Raw genomic sequence first — 18,882 nt, forward strand, 5'->3', positions numbered from 1 at the left:
ATCCTATTATGGTCTCCATTTCTCTCCCTACTAAAATCCGTGACGCTTGCCCGGGCATAAAAAACAAACACTAAAACAAATAAAAACTCTTCGATTCGCCAAAGCATTAGGATGTTGATGAAGAAGATGATGATGATGATTATTATTATTATTATTATTATCTGAAAAGAGAATAGAGAAGAGATTCATGGAAACTCTAGAAAATGTGATAGTGAAAGGTGATATGCTGGGCAAAGAGAATGAAAACCTTGACTTGAGGGATGTAATCATTATAATAGAAATAAAAATGCAGGAGAATCTGGAGCTAAAAAAAACAAAACAAAAACACGTGTGAGTGCGTTCATGTGTGTAGTATTAGGGCACAAAAAAATTAAAGACAAAAACTGAAGAGTCAACAACTCATAAGTTCAATAGACTTTATTAAACATCTTATAGAGACGCTGTTTTTTTGTTAAAGTGCCTCCAGATAATCTCCTGGCCTGGGTAACATTCCTTACAGCTATATTCATCTCAAAACCATTCTTCACAAGAGTTTCAATATAATTTATGTAGTTATCCTATTAATATAATGGTCCCTGGTTACCATCAATGTTTAATTAAATAGGTCATAATACTGCCATTATACACGTCCATTTACAATGGAGGAAAGAAAGGTGAACCTAGTGCAAAGACACAAAGAGGAACTCCTGAAACACGATATTCCGTTGAGCTCCCAGAATACTGGAAATACATTGAATATGTACTACAATAAATATCGTATAATACAGTAAATGCCTCAGAATTCCGACAGATACCACAATCCTTGCAACGCCTTCTCACGAAGAGCACATTCTCACATTCCTTTTCTACTCGCTCAGCCGGAGGAGCATATCATATATACTGCAGGTTTCGTTCTCCTTCACCTCGTCACAAGTCAGTCGCCTCAGACATTCAAAGACTCACAATCACAGAAATAAACGCACAATAGAAATTGCATTGCGGTCGAGGGTCACGTGTTACAAACATCTACAAGTTATACACTATATGAGGAATAATGACTTGCACTATTTCCGCCCTCGTCTTTCTTTGGCCGACAGTCACTATTATTTCAATTTCAAATGTACAAATTATCACCATGTACTACACATGAAAATACATTTACATTAAAATACCTGAATCTGTATACAACAAAAATGCAATATTTTCTATATAATCAAATATGAATAAATACTTTTTAAGAACACATACAATTATCACATGATTGCATGAAACAGACAATGAGTCAGCATTTTAAAATCATAACTGCAGAGGTTGTCTCATTGTCATGACCTGTCCAACTTGGAGAAGATGGCAGATCTAAGCAGCCGGAAGTTCCTCTAGTCAGCATATTTCATTTTGCAAATATGCTGCAAACATAATATTTATTAGCTTATCTTGAATAAATAGCTCTAAAATACTTTTATAGACACACGGTGTGCCACCAGCATTCTTGTACACACAAGAATAATTTTGTGATACTTGTCAGGTTTTGAGCTGTGCTTTTATGCTTTTCGCTCGCGCGAGCACATCCACGCAAACACACACGCACACGCAGAACAACAATCTACATGAAATGACACTAGCTAGAACACACGCAGCACAAGACTTCCCACCAGCACACATCCATCAGTTACCTGAAACTATGTGTGTGTCTGTGTGTGTGTGTGGGGAGGGGAGGGAGGGGCGGGGGGGGTCTTAATGTTGGGTTCTCCCCTCAAATGATGTGCCGATCTACAGGTCATGACCCAGCCTCTCGATCTCATCAATGAGGAAGTCGATGTCGGATTGGGTGGCCGCGTGGTTGGAGACCACCATGCGGAAGAAGTTGACTTTATTGCCCTGAGGCTGGTAGCCCACCATGGTGGTCCCTGTCTCCATCATCATGGCCTTGATCTTTGGTGCAACCTGGCAATGAAAAAAAAAAAAAAAAAGAAGAAGAAAATCGAATCATATAGTTTTTATATATCATTTTTATCTGGTTGGGAAAAGCCCGTCTGATCTTCCGATGGCACAGTAAATCCTTAACGCAAACAAAGTAAGTGATAATTAATTATGATGATTTTAGTCTTCTTCTCTACCACCCTCGTTTAAATATGTCAAGTTACATGAGGCAAATTGCTTAACATGTCGAGAGGAAAGCTGATTCCAAAATAGACGTGGTGGAAATTCACATATAGGATTACTTCGTTGTAGAGCTGGCAGTAGATAGCAGGCTCAACATTACCTTTTGCTAAATTTTGCAAAAGCAACCCAACCAAACATTTTAGAATATAATAAGTCTACACACCCCTGTTCAAATACAATTTTTTTTGTGATATGAAAAAAATTATATCAACATACATCAAGTCTAAACTTTGAAAGAAAGAAAGAAAGAAGGAAAGAAAGAAACGAAGAAGGAAAGAAAAAAGAGAAAAAGAAAGAGAAAAAGAGGATCTGCTCGAGAGTAGAAGTATTAAGTAAACAACTGTGATGATGTGGTTGCACAAGTGAGCACACCCTTACGAAACCAAGGATGTGCCTGAGATCAGAACTAACCAATCACATTCAATCTCATGTTAAATGGAGCCCACTCTTAGTGCCTCTGATTATCCCCAAATACATTTTAGATGTTCAAGTAGGCTTTTCCTGACGTTTTTTAAATTTAATTATATCGTACGCCTGAAAGTTTTGTGTTAAAACCCGCAACTAGGGCTGGGTACAAAAAAAGAAAACAAATAATAGATATCGAATTGATTTTGCTTTTTCGAGTCTGATAGCGATTGATAAAACCATGAATCGATTAATCTCTTTTTCCCATAAATTCATAAGTATATAAAATTTTTAGGCCAAATTGTTTTTGTATCTTACTATTTTCACATGAATTTAATTTTTTTCTTTACATTTATTGCACTTTAAGGCTTAAGAATCTTTTTTAATTCATATTTACAATTATTGAATTAGAATTATGAGCATATTTCATCTCATCCTTACTGATGTCAATATTTGTGTAACACTTAAGTGAAAACGGTTCCAAATCAAAACCTTCACACTTTTCTGCTTGAAAGACAAAAAAGGCAGCTACTAAACAGCTGAATGTAATGTTTGCTTATTTCCATCAATATGAGTTTGAATGTGATTGGTTCATTCTTAACACAGCCGCATCATCATTTACAAGAGGGTGGGCACAATTGTGCATCCGCTTTATTGGCAGTTGTTTATTTATTTATTTTTTACTTCCCCTCTTGAAAAGAGTACTTTTAAATTTTCAGATTTTAGGTCACATTATTAGTGAAAAAAGTCTCAAAGTTGTGTATTTATTTATTATTTATCTGAGGCTAAGACATTATAGGCAGTTTTGTGATCGCTGCTCAACTATTTACGAAATCCACTCATTTTATTAACTTCAAATGTTCCGCTGGATTCATTTGGATTTTTTGGAAGGAAATTTAAAAAGAAAACCTCAACCATTTGGGGTACATCTGTTTTTGTCATTGTTAAACTTCAGGCCACTGTATCTTGGCACCTGTTGTTTACAAACATTATGCAATGCTCGACTATCTCTATGGTCCGAGTGTTGCCAGGCGTCTCACCCTATGGAGCTTTTCCCGCCTCTCCTCACTGTCTGGCATTCCCCTCAGGCTGGGTGGGATGTACCAAAAGCAAACGTTGGTGTGCTGAGGCTGCGGACGGAACGTACAGTGAAAACAACATAGAGGCATGTAGCTCAATTAAAATCATATTAGGACGGCTTACCACTCCATCAAACACCATCTCGTACCCCTCCCTGTTCTTGATCTTGTTATACAGATACTGAGACAGATCCAAGCACCTGTCAATGTGCTGCTCAAACCCAATGGTGCCCTGTGAGGGGAAACGCAGCATTAAAGCGGAAGTCTAACTTAAACATTTCTTAACAATAATATGTTATATGTGACCTCACTAGTATAAACATAACATTCTGATTAATATTACATTTGTGGAATAGGAGTTACGCAGCAAAATCCGGCCGTTATTATCCATCTCAGGGGGGCGGCCATTTTGCCACTTGGTGTCGACTAAAGATGACATCACTGTTGCTCAGGCGACGACCAATCACAGTTCACCTGTGTTCTGAAGTTGAGCTGTGATTGGTTGTAACTTGTTACCTGAGACCTGAGCAACTGTGAAATCATTTTCTCTCTTCAGCAAGTGGCAAAATGGCCGCCTTCTGATATTGATAAAGACTGCTGGATTTTGCTGCCTAACTCATATTCCACTAACACAATATTAACCTGAATACCGTATTTAGACTAGTGGGGCTGCATAGAAAATATTAGGGGTGGGAATCTTTGAATGTCTCACGATTTGATCCGATTCTGATTCTTGGGTCTGCGATTCGATTCAGAATCGATTTTCGGTTAAGAATGATATCTGATTCAAAATGATTTGATTGACAATGATTTTTGCTTCAATTTATAAATGTGCAAAGAATCGTAATGATCTACTCCAGTCTGACTCGCTAATGCTAATTAGCGCGCTACCCGCAGCACTTTTATCCCTCAAAAGAACGACTCCACGCTGCAAAAAAACAACTTTTATTGTAATAACTTGATCGTGACTTTTTCCTTCTACTCTCTAATGTGGCTGCAACTTAACAGTGTATCAGACTGCGTGGAACCACACTGCCCCTAAGTGGCCAAATCGAGTACAACATGAACAACGCTCTCAATAAAGGCACACACAAACAAAGGCAAGACAGTACAAAATGATTTAAATAAAATCGATTTTGGGACATACTAAATGAGAATCGATTGTTTTGGCACACCTCTAGAAAATATTGTTATCAAGAAATTTGTTTTGGGTTGACTTCCCCTTTAAAAAAAGAAAATAAACTATTTTAAAGGCAATGCAAGTCTTTTACCTTGGCCTTCCACATGAGCCAGAACTTAAATATGTCGACATGCCGGCCACACTGGATGGCTTTGTCCCCAGTGTCATACGTCACGTCGTACTGCTTGTCTGGTTGGAACAAATAACCAGCACACATGGAGTTACAGCCTCCCATCAGTCCCTGCAAACACACATGCATCGCAACCTCTGATCATCTTTTCCTATATTCAGGACATGCTCGGAAAATATTAAGATCAATGAGCTCTCGTGACGATGACCGCTGCTATGAACGTGACCATGCGGAATGCTTCTTATACAGCTGCGTACCTTCTCCCTAACAAGGATCGCTGAGCACTGCAGGGGCACGCCCATCATCTTGTGAGGGTTCCATGTAACAGAGTTGGCTCTACAAAGGTGAAACATGATATTCCACTGAACTGACTGACAGGCAACGTATTGCAGCTCCCGATAACTACCTCTCAATTCCATTGAGTTTATGGCGGTGCTTCCTGGACATCAGCAGACCTCCACCCCACGCTCCCTACAAGACAACAGTTAGCAAAAGGCATCACAATAGTAACATGAATATGAATTATGATGATCAAATCATGTTTGAAACTCACATCCACGTGCAGCCACAGGTTGTACTTCTCGCAAATGTCAGCAATCTCATTGATGGGGTCAAAGGCGCCATAGACAGTGGAGCCACCTGTGGCGTTGACAAATAACGGCACGCAACCCTGTGAAATGGACACACGTTTAACACTCGAAGATCATGAACAGTTGGCACAAAGCAAAATCAAGAGCCCACCTTCTGTTTGGCGTCAATGATCTTGGCCTCCAGATCGGCAGGAATGACCCTCCCCCTGAAAGAGCCGAACATAACAGATGACAGGCGTGTCCTGAAAGTCAACTAAACTGAAACTAAATAAGGAAATAAGAAAGAAAAAAATATATATATATATATATATATATACATATATATATGTATATATTATTAAGACCTTTGGAACACACTGTTTTGTTACAGAATAGATGTGCAGCTGTAAACACTTGTTTATTTATTTATTTATTTTAAGATGGAATGTATGCATTACCTTTCATCTGTGCTCAGCAGAATCACATTCTCAGAGCCAAAGCCCAGAGCGGCTCCCGCTTTCTTTATGGAGTAGTGGCTCTGCAGGAACAACACACATCAGGTAAACAATGACTCGCTTATTGACACAATTGCTCAATAAGCCATCAAGGGCAATGGCGTTTTGGTGGCCCAATCACAGCTATGCAATTCTCTAAGGCAGGTGGGGGACGAAGCATTCCAAAACGCTGAGTCCTTTGATCTCATCCACCGAGCATCAATATAGCGCAAATGTTTTAGATTCAAAGGGATTGATTTAATTCATTCACCTGATTAAAGCCGCTGAATGTAGAACATTTAATTTCGAATCGCTACTGCCACCTGTGGCCGGAAAATGAAACTACACACACATGAAGTCACATCCGCAGACAGAGGGCAGTAAATTCAAACCCGAATCCAGTCTGAAAACTATTGGCCAGAGGCTTGCAGGTGTACCCATTGTGAACAGCGAAGGCTTTAATATGCCAATTAGAAGACGTTTCAGTCATAAATGGTCAAATAAAAAGGCTATTCTAAATATATTTCTGGGTAAATTGTTACATTGAGAAACTTTCATGGAAACATTACGAATAAACGCATTAAAATATAAACAATTGTATAACATTTAAAAATAATATTTTATTAAATAATTTGTTGAATAATTATAACAATAAAAATAATAATATAAATGAAATAAAAATAAATATAATATCTAAAAAAATGCAAATTACTTTTTTTATCATAAAAAAAAGTAAATGAACATGTTTTTTAACATCTTTTTTTTTCTCCGAATGACGTTGACGATCTATCCTATTACAAAATGAAAGTTGTGCCACCCGCACGCTAAGGAAATTTACTTAAAGCAAACTGTGCGTGTGTGTGTGTGTGTGCGTGCGTGCGTGTGTGTGTGTGTGTGTGCGTGTGTGTGCGTGCGTGTGTGTGTGCGTGCATGTGTGTGTGCGTGCGTGTGTGTGTGCGTGTGTGTGCGTACGTGTGTCCAGTGGTCTCATTCAACATACATGTTCCGATGTGAAGAGAACCAGGCGAGGAGCAACGGACATGCCCTTGGTCTTGACCTCAGGAAAATACTTGTAACGAGCGATCATCACACTGTACATGTTGGAAATAGCGCCCCCTATTGAGCAGAAACAGTTAAAGTTTTTAAGAAAATCTGGCATAATAAACTAACACAAACCTGAGTTCGCAAACGACTATGTTTACCAGCAAATTGGTTTACAAACACGATTTTTTTTTTAAGTTGCTCTGATTCTCAAAGTATGCTGTCACAGCATCCAAGCCAAACGCCGTTATGCTTTCTCTCGCACAGCGTAAATATTGTTCACGCTTGTTGGCCTAGCTCATGTATTTTGTTTGTTTGTTTTTGCTCTAAATTAATCAGTGTGGCTACTTAGAAGGTGAAAAGTACAAGATTCTTTAAACTGTTGTGTCAAAAACAATCCAATTTGGACCAACCCACTAACTTGTGTTCATTTGACCAAACTTTTTGAATTGTTTTTTGTCAAATTGACCGGTCCAAATATTTGATCCAGCATTTTTAAATGTGTGTAATAGCTTTGTTTTCCATTAACTACTGGGGAAAAAAATTTTTAACTTTTTTTTTTTTTAAATAAAAGACAAAAGACTCCATATTTACTATTATTTGGTTGCTAACCTGGCGAAAAGAGGCCGTCTCCCTCACCACCGGACCAGCCAATCATCTCTCTCATCTTCTTCAGGGTCAGCTGCTCCATTAAAACAAACACCGGAGCTATCTCGTAGGTGAACCTGTCAATCACAATGGATAAAATGCTCGCATCAGCACATCAAGGAGCATCAAAGCAACAACTACGTGTACAGGAAGGAGAGACCATTTTGTATGCATGCACACAAAGAGTGATTGGTTTTCCATTAGCTCCTCCAATAATTCCATCCGCAGAGCGCAAAATGGAGCCTGCGCTGTCTGAGCTAATTAAAGTGTGTGATATAGGCAGCAAACATTCATATTCAAATGCCTTGTGAAATCCTTCAGTAGTTTAATTAAAGCGCACAATGCTGTGATGGCTATCTGTCAATCCTGCCAACCTCAGTCACAATCGTGAATGGGGCTGATTTGACAGCTGAGAGGGCTTCAGTGTGTGTTTGGGCAAGATAACAGGACGTGTGTGAATATTGACCACAAAGTAAAAAAAAAAAAGAGAGAGAGAAAAAAACAATATAATTAATTCCCTCATAGTGCGGTTAAATGAAAGAAAAAGATTAGAAGTCACAGAGATGCACAATAAAAAAATAAAAAATTTAAAAAAAGTCCAGCTAGGAGAAGTGAAAGTTAAATGTGTCACATACGTCTTTACATCCACTCTACACCTCCCACACTGGCTGATCCCTCTTTGTAATGAGGCCACTTAGTGCACCACTATTACCATCGAAAACATCTTGTCCGCAATTATGCTCTGCAGCGCAGGAAAAGCTTTTTTTTTTGTTTTGTGTGCAAGCGGAGGCCAGATAAAGACTTGTGAGGAGCGAGCAAACAAAGAAAGAGGAGGTGCAGCGAAAGGACATTAGGGTGGGGGGTGGGGGGTGAGTCTTAAAAACGGGATGGAAAAAGAAAATTACATAATGATGAATTGAATTACACTCACACTAACAAAGAACAATAGAAGGTGTTCTTTTAAAATTAAGAGGGGGAAAAAAGTGTCTCTCTTTTTATGTATTCCAACCACAGCCAAAAAGAAACAAAACCTCTTTAAAATTGCGAGTCATTTCACGCCATCATGACAATAATGGCGATGATTATCACAATCAGAGCCAATCATTGGTCTTTTGAGGGTGAAAATTACCCCTCAGTCACCTGCCTGTCCCCAGGGAAAGCCCCTAAATGCCCTTATTACCATCATCAAGGGCGCCCCTTGTGTGTGCGAGTCTCTTCCAGCGCGCATCTTTTATGTGACTAACCCCGTGACACGCAGCGCGAGTCGGACCGTGTCCGCGGGGGACAATGCAACGAGGACTTGGCGGGGAGCCGCCGCAACCACTTTCCACAGTGTGGCTGGGTTTTGTGCGGCGCCCGAGGACATTGTGTGGCAGTGTGGGGCCCAGCTGGCCTATCTGCTAAGACCAGCTCACAATGAGCATGCAGTCAATGGACTGGAAATCCTTGCTGCTGTATCTGGGACAGCCGAGCTGGTGTGTGTGTGTGTGAGTGTCAAAACTGGTGTCATTATGGAAGTGGGCGCAAGCGCATGGATGGATGTGTGTGCGTGTGTGTGTGTGTATCCTCCAAGTGGGATGTGCTGATATAGAGGACGGGGTGGCTTTATGACTAATGTTTTGAGAAATTGCATGTGTCTCAATCTCTGTTGAATATCTCTACATTGAGCTTCTATTCTCGTGCCAAGTAATAACAGCTGAAATATTGCCTAGTATTGTGCTACACCTTGTAAAGTATCAGCATTTTATGGGGCCAATATGGTGCTATTTAAATCATTATTTTCCTCCATTTTACCCCCAAGAGACCAGCCTACAATTTAATGCGAGCAGACCATTAATCCATTTACAATATAGACAGCAAACTGAACCAATCAACATCAGTAGCAGAGCTAACTTTATAGAAGGTTTGATTCTTGCAGTCAATGTCAATTATATCAATTATTTTCACAACATTGCAAGCAAACAACATATCTGAGAAGTCTTTTATTTTATTTTATCAAACCATCCACAACCATTGGTTTCAAGAAATAAAATGCACCCATATCCAAAACCTTGCTCAACACATTTATAATACAAGCAGGAACACACAGAAATAAAAAGCAGTGTTTAGAATTGTGAAGGAATAAGAGATTTTTGTGTCATTGTGTTTTTTGGATTATTTGAATGACTATAGTAGCTAGCAAATGCATACACGGAAAGCAATGTTAAGCAAGTTTAAGAAAAGCAATACCAAATAAAATGTCATTATCTATTATAGTAAGTATGTAACAGAGAAAAATAGTAACAATCACAATTATTATTATTATTTATTAATACTGAATTATTATTTATTCAACCACCAAAAATCTTATTTAAATATAACTTTAAAGACCAATCACAACCTAAATGTATATCAAAGTAAAAAGAATAATATGAAAATAATAGCAATGAAATATGATTGCTAAAAAATAAATACAGTACTGGCTGCTCCGGCTGCGCCCACCTTGGCCTCTTAGGGGCAGTGTGGTGCCGTAAATGCACAGTGCTACACACTTAGCTACACTCAAAAGGTGTGGAAGAAGAAATTCGCAATTGAACATCATCAATTTCATATGTTTTTTTCACAGATTAGGAAGACTATATATCTTTGAGTATTGTTACATTACCTGTTTGTACATGTTGCAACAATGTTTGTGTATGAATATTTAGAACTCGATGCAAATTTTCAATTAGCCTGTCAATGTCATTTTACATTAATGGCCAGCATTAGCATTAGCATTAGCATTGGATATGTTTCTTAAACAAAGTATGCTTTGGATTTAATTAATATACAATGTAACTTCTTTTGTTGTGTTTTTAGTTTTACAGTTAACTTCAACTGGGGTGATATTAAACAACGCAAAGTACACTAAGACAGGGCAAAATAATGTTTGTATGATTGTGAGAAGACAAAATCAAAATTCAACTTTGATGAATTGCATACACGCATATGATGCAATATGGATTTCGAAATGATGCGGTAATTTAAAGCAACATTGTTTTCTCATCAACTATAAATAATCACTCCTCATGTAATTGATATATTGATCCAGACAAATTAGATCTCTAGTGAATTTCGTAGCATTGTAGAAGCTTAATTAAAAATGATTATCCTAAGTGTCAATTCAATCCATCATGGGTAAAAGGTCATTGAGACCAAACATTCTATTGTTAGCTATATCTGATTCAACCTCATTGTTATTAAAGTATCAATTGTATTGCAGTGTAGCCTACTGTATCTTCTTTTGTCAATCAATCATTTCTTCATTCTCATTTGTAATTGTATCAGATTCTCTATTTTATAAATCTTAATATTTCTAATTGTTTAATCTTCATGTAATCCATGCAACGCAAAACAGAATAAGGTTCTCACCTTTCACAACATGTGAGTGATCTATAATTCTAACCTTATACAATGAATATTTTTTTATTGGGAGTTAGTACATGTTTGGGTGTGCTTGTGTTGTGAAAAGGTGTGAATCTGATGTGCTTCATGCCCTCCATCGGACTGGGCCTCAATGTAGCTGTGACCCGAGATCAATATGCAATCTAACCACCCCTGGGGCGGGCCAGACTGTGATACACGAAGCAGCTCGACGGCTGCCAACACTCTATCAACTCACAAGTCTTTACAGGGGGGAAAAAAAAACACATTTACAATGACAGCGGTGCTGCAGAGAGCCAAGTGGCCTACAAACGGCAAATTCTGTCATGCCAAATTATTCATCCCATAAATGATCAATGGTGTCAATAACAACAAGTGTGTATGACTTACATGTTAGTGTTGGCAGTGGAGGTGAGCCACTCTCCTGCCAGGCCGATGATGTCCAAACCTGAGGACAACTGGTTGAAGAAGCGAGGGTGACCTGAGAGAGAAACATACACAAAACATAAACTTGTTGTACGACAAGCAGTTTAATTGTGTGGGGAAATGCTGCTGCTGCTGAAATCTCCTACTTAACTCGAATTTGTGCTTTTTGTAAGTCAACGAAACCTAAATAGATTGTTGTACTGCTCTGGTAACAAGGTTATAATGTGACAGCCATTTAGACTCAAGGTGCTCGCACACGTAGTCAGCCTCAAAAATGCCTGCAGCCTAAATGCAGTCATGGATATAAATAGCATGTAAATGTGGTGTTAGTAGGCCCACATAATAAGTATGTTTTATATTTAAACTGTATTATTGCACTTGGTCAAAGCAATAGGTACACCGCAGGTGTTGAAGGAGTTGCAAAAATTACAATGACAAACTGACAGGAGGCAATCGTTTTATATTGCTACTGCAGTACAGTTAGACTGGTGTAAAACTGCGCTGTATCATACTTAGACAGTGGTGCCTTGAGAAATGAGTTGAATTCCTCCCATGAAAATGCTCAAGCCTCAAATCATTACAATATTCCTTGCTTCCTTTTTCTTCTGTCATGATTTTGTAATGTTTCCCTTGGGTTTCCCTTTGTCTCGTCAAGTCTTCTGGGGTATATGACACGGAGAAGGCGGGACTTCCGACTTCCTGGTTTCCACATATCCGATTTGTTTCAGTTTCCTGTTTGCGACGTGTGGGCCGCATCCCAGTTCTTGCGCTTCTGCCTTTGTGTCCCTCGGTTGCGCATTCCCGTCGACGAGTGCAAGTCTGTAGTGCGTCTGTCTCAGTTCGAAGCAATTCAGAGAGTTGAGATGCCCTGCGCGCTCCCGCGATGGGCGGTTGGGGGTCGCAGGGGTTTGAAACGCAAACGCGGAAGTCGAAAGTCCGTGGCATCTACCCCATTACGTCCACCTCTACTTGTCATCCCACCCCCCTTGTGTTAGCCAGTCAGTTCCCTCAACCACGTGTGTCTTGTCCAGGTGTCCCTCATTGTCTAATTAGTGAGTGGGGTGCGACTCGACAGCACGCACGGATTTATGACTGATTTACGCATTCATGGATGTCGTCCAATGCGCTACCGACAAGCAGCATTGACAATCCATTCATATGTAAATCCGTGCGTGCTGTAGAGTCGCGCCAGGAGTGACGTCATGCAGCCGACAAATCCGGCCTTCGAAGGACCAAGCTTTGTGATTTTGGACACAAGCTGTGTTGGTCCATTGTCGTCCCTCCAAGTTCTGTCGTTGCCACGTCCTGTCTCCCGTTTAGTTTATCAAGTTGATTCTAGACTTTGTTGTTTTTGTGTTTGGCTTTCAGTTCCATGTTCACCTCCTCGTTTTTGTTTCATTAAAAAAAAAAAACACTGGACAGAGAGGATAAAAAGTCCTCGGATCTCAAGTTTTTGTTCACAAGTCAAAGTTGTTGTTTTTTTGTCAGAATGATGGCTTACGTGGCATTAAAAAAAAGAAAAACTCCGAATGTCACTTGCATTTCACGACACAATTATATTTCATGCCAGTCATGTTCACAAATAGGGCGACAACATTTTAGAAAGTTTTACACCACTGCAACTACAATAGCCTACTAAACATTAAGAGTAAGAGAATTGTTATATTTGTATTAGAACTTATGATACTGATCCATTATGATTTCATTGTAGGCTATTGTGCAAGGTGTAACGTTCAGTACCACGGCCAGCTCCGAGTCCCACCGGTATTTCTCAGGAAAACAATCACGGATCTCAGGGTTCAAAATGAAGTAGACGCAGAATGATATACTGTATGAAACCCAAGGGACAGTTTGAGCGCTGTCGTTTTAACAGCTGCAAACAGGCCACGTTAGGACGCCTTCAGGCGACACTTACTTTAATAAGTCAGACGGCAGCGCACAGGGACGTCAAGTGAATTAATGCCATGGGGACAATAAATAAGCCAGCAGATTCTTTTTAAACTGGGTAGTGGGAGGGGTGGCGGGGTCTGCTGAATTGTACATTAGCATTGTTGTCATTAATTCAACTTTCCTCCGCCTTTAATTGGCCAAAAGTCAAGATATTGTATTTTTATTTTTTTTTTTACATTTCTTTCTCATACCTGTCCGGACACCATATTTGAGCGTGTCCCTGCAGTCCACCAGAATCTGCTCCAGAGACTCGGGCTGGTCGGAGAGCTCTAGGTTAAAGCCCTCCATGCCCTCCAGGAGCTGGTGAGGGTGGTGAAAGTCCAGCACCTTGGTGGAGCGGTCGAACGTCTTCTTCACGTAGTTGGTCAGGATGTCAACCACCTCCAGTAAAAACTGCATGGTTGGTTCCTCTCCATTCTTTGCGGGCAACAAGTCTAGAAGATGCCAGGGGAAATTATTTCTGATTAAAGCTTGTGAAAATGCAGTACTATAGGGTGGTAGTGAGGAGGAGGAGGGGGGGGGGGGTGTATTTCATTTCATGCATTAGGTTACATGTAACTTAAGCAAAGGTGCATATATTGTTCATCTAACCAAGTGAAGTGTTAGCTTCATTGTGTTAAATGAAGATGAGTGGCCCTACAATCACAAAATATGCTTTTAATTGGAAATCCAGCAGAAGAAGTTGTGATATTTTTTTAAATTATTAATTTATTTAATTTATTTAATTATATATTTATACATTTTAGCATGGTTAAATAAAGGTAAAAAAAAGAAAAGAAAAAGAAAAAAGAATGATAAACTTGAAAGATTTTTTTTGATTTCCTTTTTTGAATTTGGTTTGATCATTAAGGTAATATTTCTTAAATGCGGAACCTTTAGGCTATATTTGCTTACCTCTGGCAAACAAGTTTGAGAAGTCGGTCTCGGTGCGTCGGAACCGGGCGTCCCTGTCACTGTTGTCACAGGAGAGCAGATTCTTCTGACCCAGGCGGCCTTTTTCCTCCAGGCTGTTGTTCTTCTGCAGGAACCCTAGCGTGTTGCACGGGGAAGTGCACGAGTTATCGCCAAACATCTCCATCATGCAATATTTATATCAGTATACAAATGTATTTTCATATAAGAAAAAAATTAATAACGTGTCACTATTCCTCTAGTTGTTCTTCGGCATCATTTAAAAACAATGTATTTCTGGTGGAGGCCAAATCAAACCAAACCTAGGCTATATATAGAATAAACCACACCCCCGACACACACACACACACACACACTGATCGGCTCAGTGATCCGCGGACAGCTTTCGGCTATGGCCCCGTGTCGCCAGTAGCCTACTAAGCCCCCACCCCACCATAAAAAGGGTTAATGAAGGATGCCAGAGCGGCAGCGTGTCTGCCTTCACTATATGGGCCTACACGGTGATTGATCCGCTCCCTGTGAAGGTCCATGAGGCCTGCTAATTGTGCAAAATAAAAATAAATAAAAATATAATGTAATTAATGAATTGACTGATTAATAATAATAATAATAATAATTAAAAAATAAAAAATGATCGCTTGCATTTCATTTAGATTTTTTTTAAATTATTTTCAGTTCATATAATTTTACATTTCGAAAAATGATATCGTACATTCAGAGTTACACATTCAAAACCAATACGCTAATCCATTCAAATGTAGAGTAGATTAATCATCGTCTGAAACCCATTTGAGGAATAAGCGGTTAAGAAAATGGATGGATGGAGGAATCCTATTTAGTCAATTTCTCCTTGATCACAATAATAAATAAAACAATCTTACATTATGTTTGTTTCGGGGCTGTCTTGTAAATGTCTCCAACAAACATTCATATTTTTAATTATATACAATTATAGGGTTAGTAGAGGCCAATTCTGTAATTTTGCTCACTGAATTCTGACCTATACGTGACTGTAAAATTTTCAAAACAAATGTAGGCCTATTACAATTTATCTGACCGTGGGTGCTTTGCAGCATATTTTTCTGTGCTGTCTGAAGTAGGTTTGTCCCCTTGTTTGTAGAACGGAAAAGACATTGGGAGGATCCGGGGGCGGTCAGAGTGGGTGAGAGGAGCTCTCATCATCAGACCCACGGGGTAATGTCCACTGACCTTTCCAAGATGGTAACGCAGTGTGACAGTTTCGTTCTCACAGCCTCTATACAGTGGCCTATTTTACAAGGCAGGAAATGGCTGCGAACGCAAGAATAATAAAACACAGCCCTCTGCTGACACGGTGGAGTTTTTGTAAACACTCACCTGACATTATAGGCGATGTAATGACCTCCAATACAAGAGCTGTATGAAATAGACTTCATAAAGTAATTTTTATTTTATTGAACTCTTGCTGCATTATAATGAGCTGTTTTGACTCTACAGAGCATTTCCTACTAATAATGATCTATATTATATTAAAATTAAAACATCTTGTTGGATCTCATCAGGTATATTTATTTATTTATTTACAATTTATTTATTATTATTATTATTATTATTATTATTATTATTATTATTATTATTATTCTGAAACGTGTTTTCTTACAAATATTGACGGCCCGTTCCGACTTGCACATTCGTTCGAACGGAATTCCGTCGCAAAGGGAGGACCACGTAAAGGCCACGCTCATAATACTTGCAGGATGCAGGAGACAACTTACCACAAATCCTCATGCCCAGTTTCCGTGTACAGCCATGCATCCACGCATATTCGTAGGCTAAAACAGAATAGACCTTTAAGTTTGTGATGTATATGGCGGCGGGAGATTGATGCAAAAGGCGGCCAAGCACAGTAGAAGCGTGAAGCGTGAGGCGGGCGGCAATTTGGCCGGGTGTGTGACAACCAGAATATATCCTTGGAAAAAAATAGATTCGAAAGTTCTGCTTGTATCCGTTAATTTGGGAACATGATTGTAGCATACTGTATTTGGTTCTTGAAAAAAAATTACAAAATTGACATATTAATTTAGTGTAAACTGTAGGCCTATACTTTTTTTCTAGGCTGTGATTTCTTTAGACATAAGGAGATAAGTCATAACATTTCCGACCTACAAGGCCAAATCAATAGGGACACACTGGCTCACACACTCGCACACACACATGCAGCCAAAGGGGCCGGGCGGGAATTAACACCCGTGAAATGAGCTCACGGAGGAGGGTGGGAATTAATTGAGTAAAACAGCGTGTGTGACTGGAGCTAGCTGGTGATGGTCCTGGAAATAGGTTAGAGCAGACACTTCGAGACACGCAGTCTCACTCATACACACAAAAGCGTGGACATGCGTGAGCCGAGATGACGTCCATTAGGACCCAATGCAAAGCGACATAGCCACGGCGCGGACAAATAAAATGCCAGAAACTTTCACAACAATAATAAACATATTTTTTTTCAAGCTTTTCAAAAGCGATTAGACCGAAGAGTGCACAGACACGCGCACGCGCGACCACATAGGCCACAAGCCACGGGGAGTGAAATGAAGCATATAGCAGAGATAATGGCATCATACTGCTGCGTCCAGACAGGCAGACAGACAACCAACCCGAGAGACAGACAGGCAGCTGTGATGGCTCTGTTTTTAACCGCAGTGATTAACGACGGAGCCTACACAGCAAATGACCCGGGCAACAGTCGCTTCCCCCCCCCAGACAGAGAAGGAGGGGTGACGGCAGAGAGGAGAGAGCCAGACGAACGGAGGGAGGGCGTTTAAGTGAGTGCATGTGCGCACTTTGAGCAAGGCACCCGCGCTTAGGCTACGGCCAGCCATGCACAGCATCTCAGTGAAGGGCGGCCTTTTACTAGATGTGACTGACCCTCGGGGGTCGATGCAGCGAGGTGCTATATGCACATACTTGTGGATGAGGGTCTTAAATTGGCGGTGTTGGGGTCCTGTTCCCCGCCGGTGGTTCTCGGCTCTGACGTGGCCATCACTCTCTTCTCTTATCTGATCTCCAAGAAGGCTATTATTCAACTGTAAACAAAGCAGACCAGTTAGAATGATAAATCAGCCACTTTGTCGCATTTAATGTAGGACATGTCAATTGAATGATATAAAATGATAATAATATTTTTTAATGCAGTATTGCAAGAAAGCCAGCTGAGCATTGGGTGCGCAATTTGGAAGCACAATTGCGCACTGACAGAACTGACACAATAAGGATAAACCCTGGCGGAGATAAGACGAAGCCGACATCCATTTCGGAAACGCGCTGCAATATTTCTTGAACTCAATTAGCCGTTAAATTCTGTCAGAGCCGCAGTAAATATCAGTCGATGGAATACTGACACGTTAAGAAGAAAACAAAGAGATGGTATCATGGAAATGACAATAAAAACTCACTGGAGAAAATATGATTATTATTATTTTTTGTTTTCGTTTACAAGTGTTTGGAGAAATAGATTTTTGACATGTGAAAAACAATCTATAGACATATTAAATGCACGGAAACATAGTACAACGAATATTGCTAAATATTCAACACCATCCTATAAATAACAACAACAACAAAGCAAAAATTGACAATTCATTCCGGTCATCAGCAAAATATGTGCAAGATGCTTTTTAAACAAAATCCCTCTTGTTTGGATTAAGGCGCCATAAATGCATTTACGCACAAGATGCCGTGCAATGTGAGGGATGAAAGCCAGACGTCTTACCGGCACGCAGGAGCGTCCACAGGTAGCGGAATCCACAAAAGTAGACGCTGTAAAGGCTCAGAGGTGCAAATGTCTGGAGTCTATTGCAAAGCGCGCCAATAACATCCTATCCAGCGGTGCACAAGTGAGCACTGTCTCCCTCAAGAACACTTTTATGCCTTATTTATATGAGGAGCTGCGACTGCCCATTGGTCTGTTCACATTCACACACAAGACACACACAGTCGTGAGTCACACGCACCCTCACCTCCTCCCCCCCCCCCCCCCATGACTCAGAAGGCTTGTCAAGGGACACACGCACAATCGATTAAGAAGCCCAAAAAGAAAAAGTTAATAGAAACAAATAATAAAATTGCAAATCTCCCACCAGATTGTGCAATTTGTGCCCAGTATGGGATATGTTTGCAAATGCGTGACCTTGGGAGGACAATTTCTTTTGGGTCAATTTTGAGACCCAATGTCTTTGGAGTCACAGCTCAATCTGGATGATTGATTTTCAGATGCTTCCTTCATAATACAGTACATTGCACTTTGTAAATTCCACTCCAAAAGGTAAAACACTTTGAGGGGCGAAGTGGTAATCTGGACATTTTGGCAATTTCCCGGTGGGCCGACCTGCGGATCCCTTTCTGTTTTGAAATGATGTGTATTTGCAACATGTAAACCAGTTGACACCTTCTCACACACATTTAATAATAACATGCACAATGCAGACACAGGCAGGTCATTACTGTATATTAAAAATCAACAATTCCA

At 39.9% G+C, this 18,882-nt stretch overlaps 1 protein-coding gene across 3 annotated transcripts; it reads right to left on the minus strand.

Moving 5' to 3' along the window:
• Window positions 1–402: 402 nt before the first annotated feature.
• Window positions 403–18,320, minus strand: gad1b (glutamate decarboxylase 1b). 3 transcript variants are annotated; one of them, XM_077556878.1, is made up of 17 exons: window positions 18,127–18,320; window positions 17,322–17,440; window positions 16,133–16,189; window positions 14,361–14,495; window positions 13,658–13,900; window positions 11,481–11,571; window positions 7,653–7,765; window positions 7,000–7,115; window positions 5,964–6,043; window positions 5,678–5,732; window positions 5,490–5,606; window positions 5,343–5,407; window positions 5,194–5,272; window positions 4,898–5,047; window positions 3,751–3,858; window positions 3,588–3,677; window positions 403–1,923 (listed from the first exon to the last, which is right to left on the minus strand). In XM_077556878.1, exons 2-17 carry the CDS (start codon window positions 17,395–17,397, stop codon window positions 1,750–1,752), a joined length of 1,749 nt encoding a protein of 582 aa, XP_077413004.1. In that variant the 5' UTR covers window positions 17,398–17,440; window positions 18,127–18,320; the 3' UTR covers window positions 403–1,749. The 3 variants fall into 3 exon arrangements, with proteins under 3 accessions (XP_077413004.1, XP_077413006.1, XP_077413007.1); XM_077556880.1 differs by lacking the exon at window positions 16,133–16,189 and having other exon boundaries at window positions 18,127–18,318; XM_077556881.1 differs by lacking the exons at window positions 13,658–13,900; window positions 14,361–14,495; window positions 16,133–16,189; window positions 17,322–17,440; window positions 18,127–18,320 and adding an exon at window positions 12,029–12,476.
• Window positions 18,321–18,882: the final 562 nt, after the last annotated feature.

Source organism: Vanacampus margaritifer, chromosome 2 (genome assembly GCF_051991255.1).
Source record: "Vanacampus margaritifer isolate UIUO_Vmar chromosome 2, RoL_Vmar_1.0, whole genome shotgun sequence".
In the NCBI taxonomy this organism is placed as follows: Eukaryota; Metazoa; Chordata; class Actinopteri; order Syngnathiformes; family Syngnathidae; genus Vanacampus; species Vanacampus margaritifer.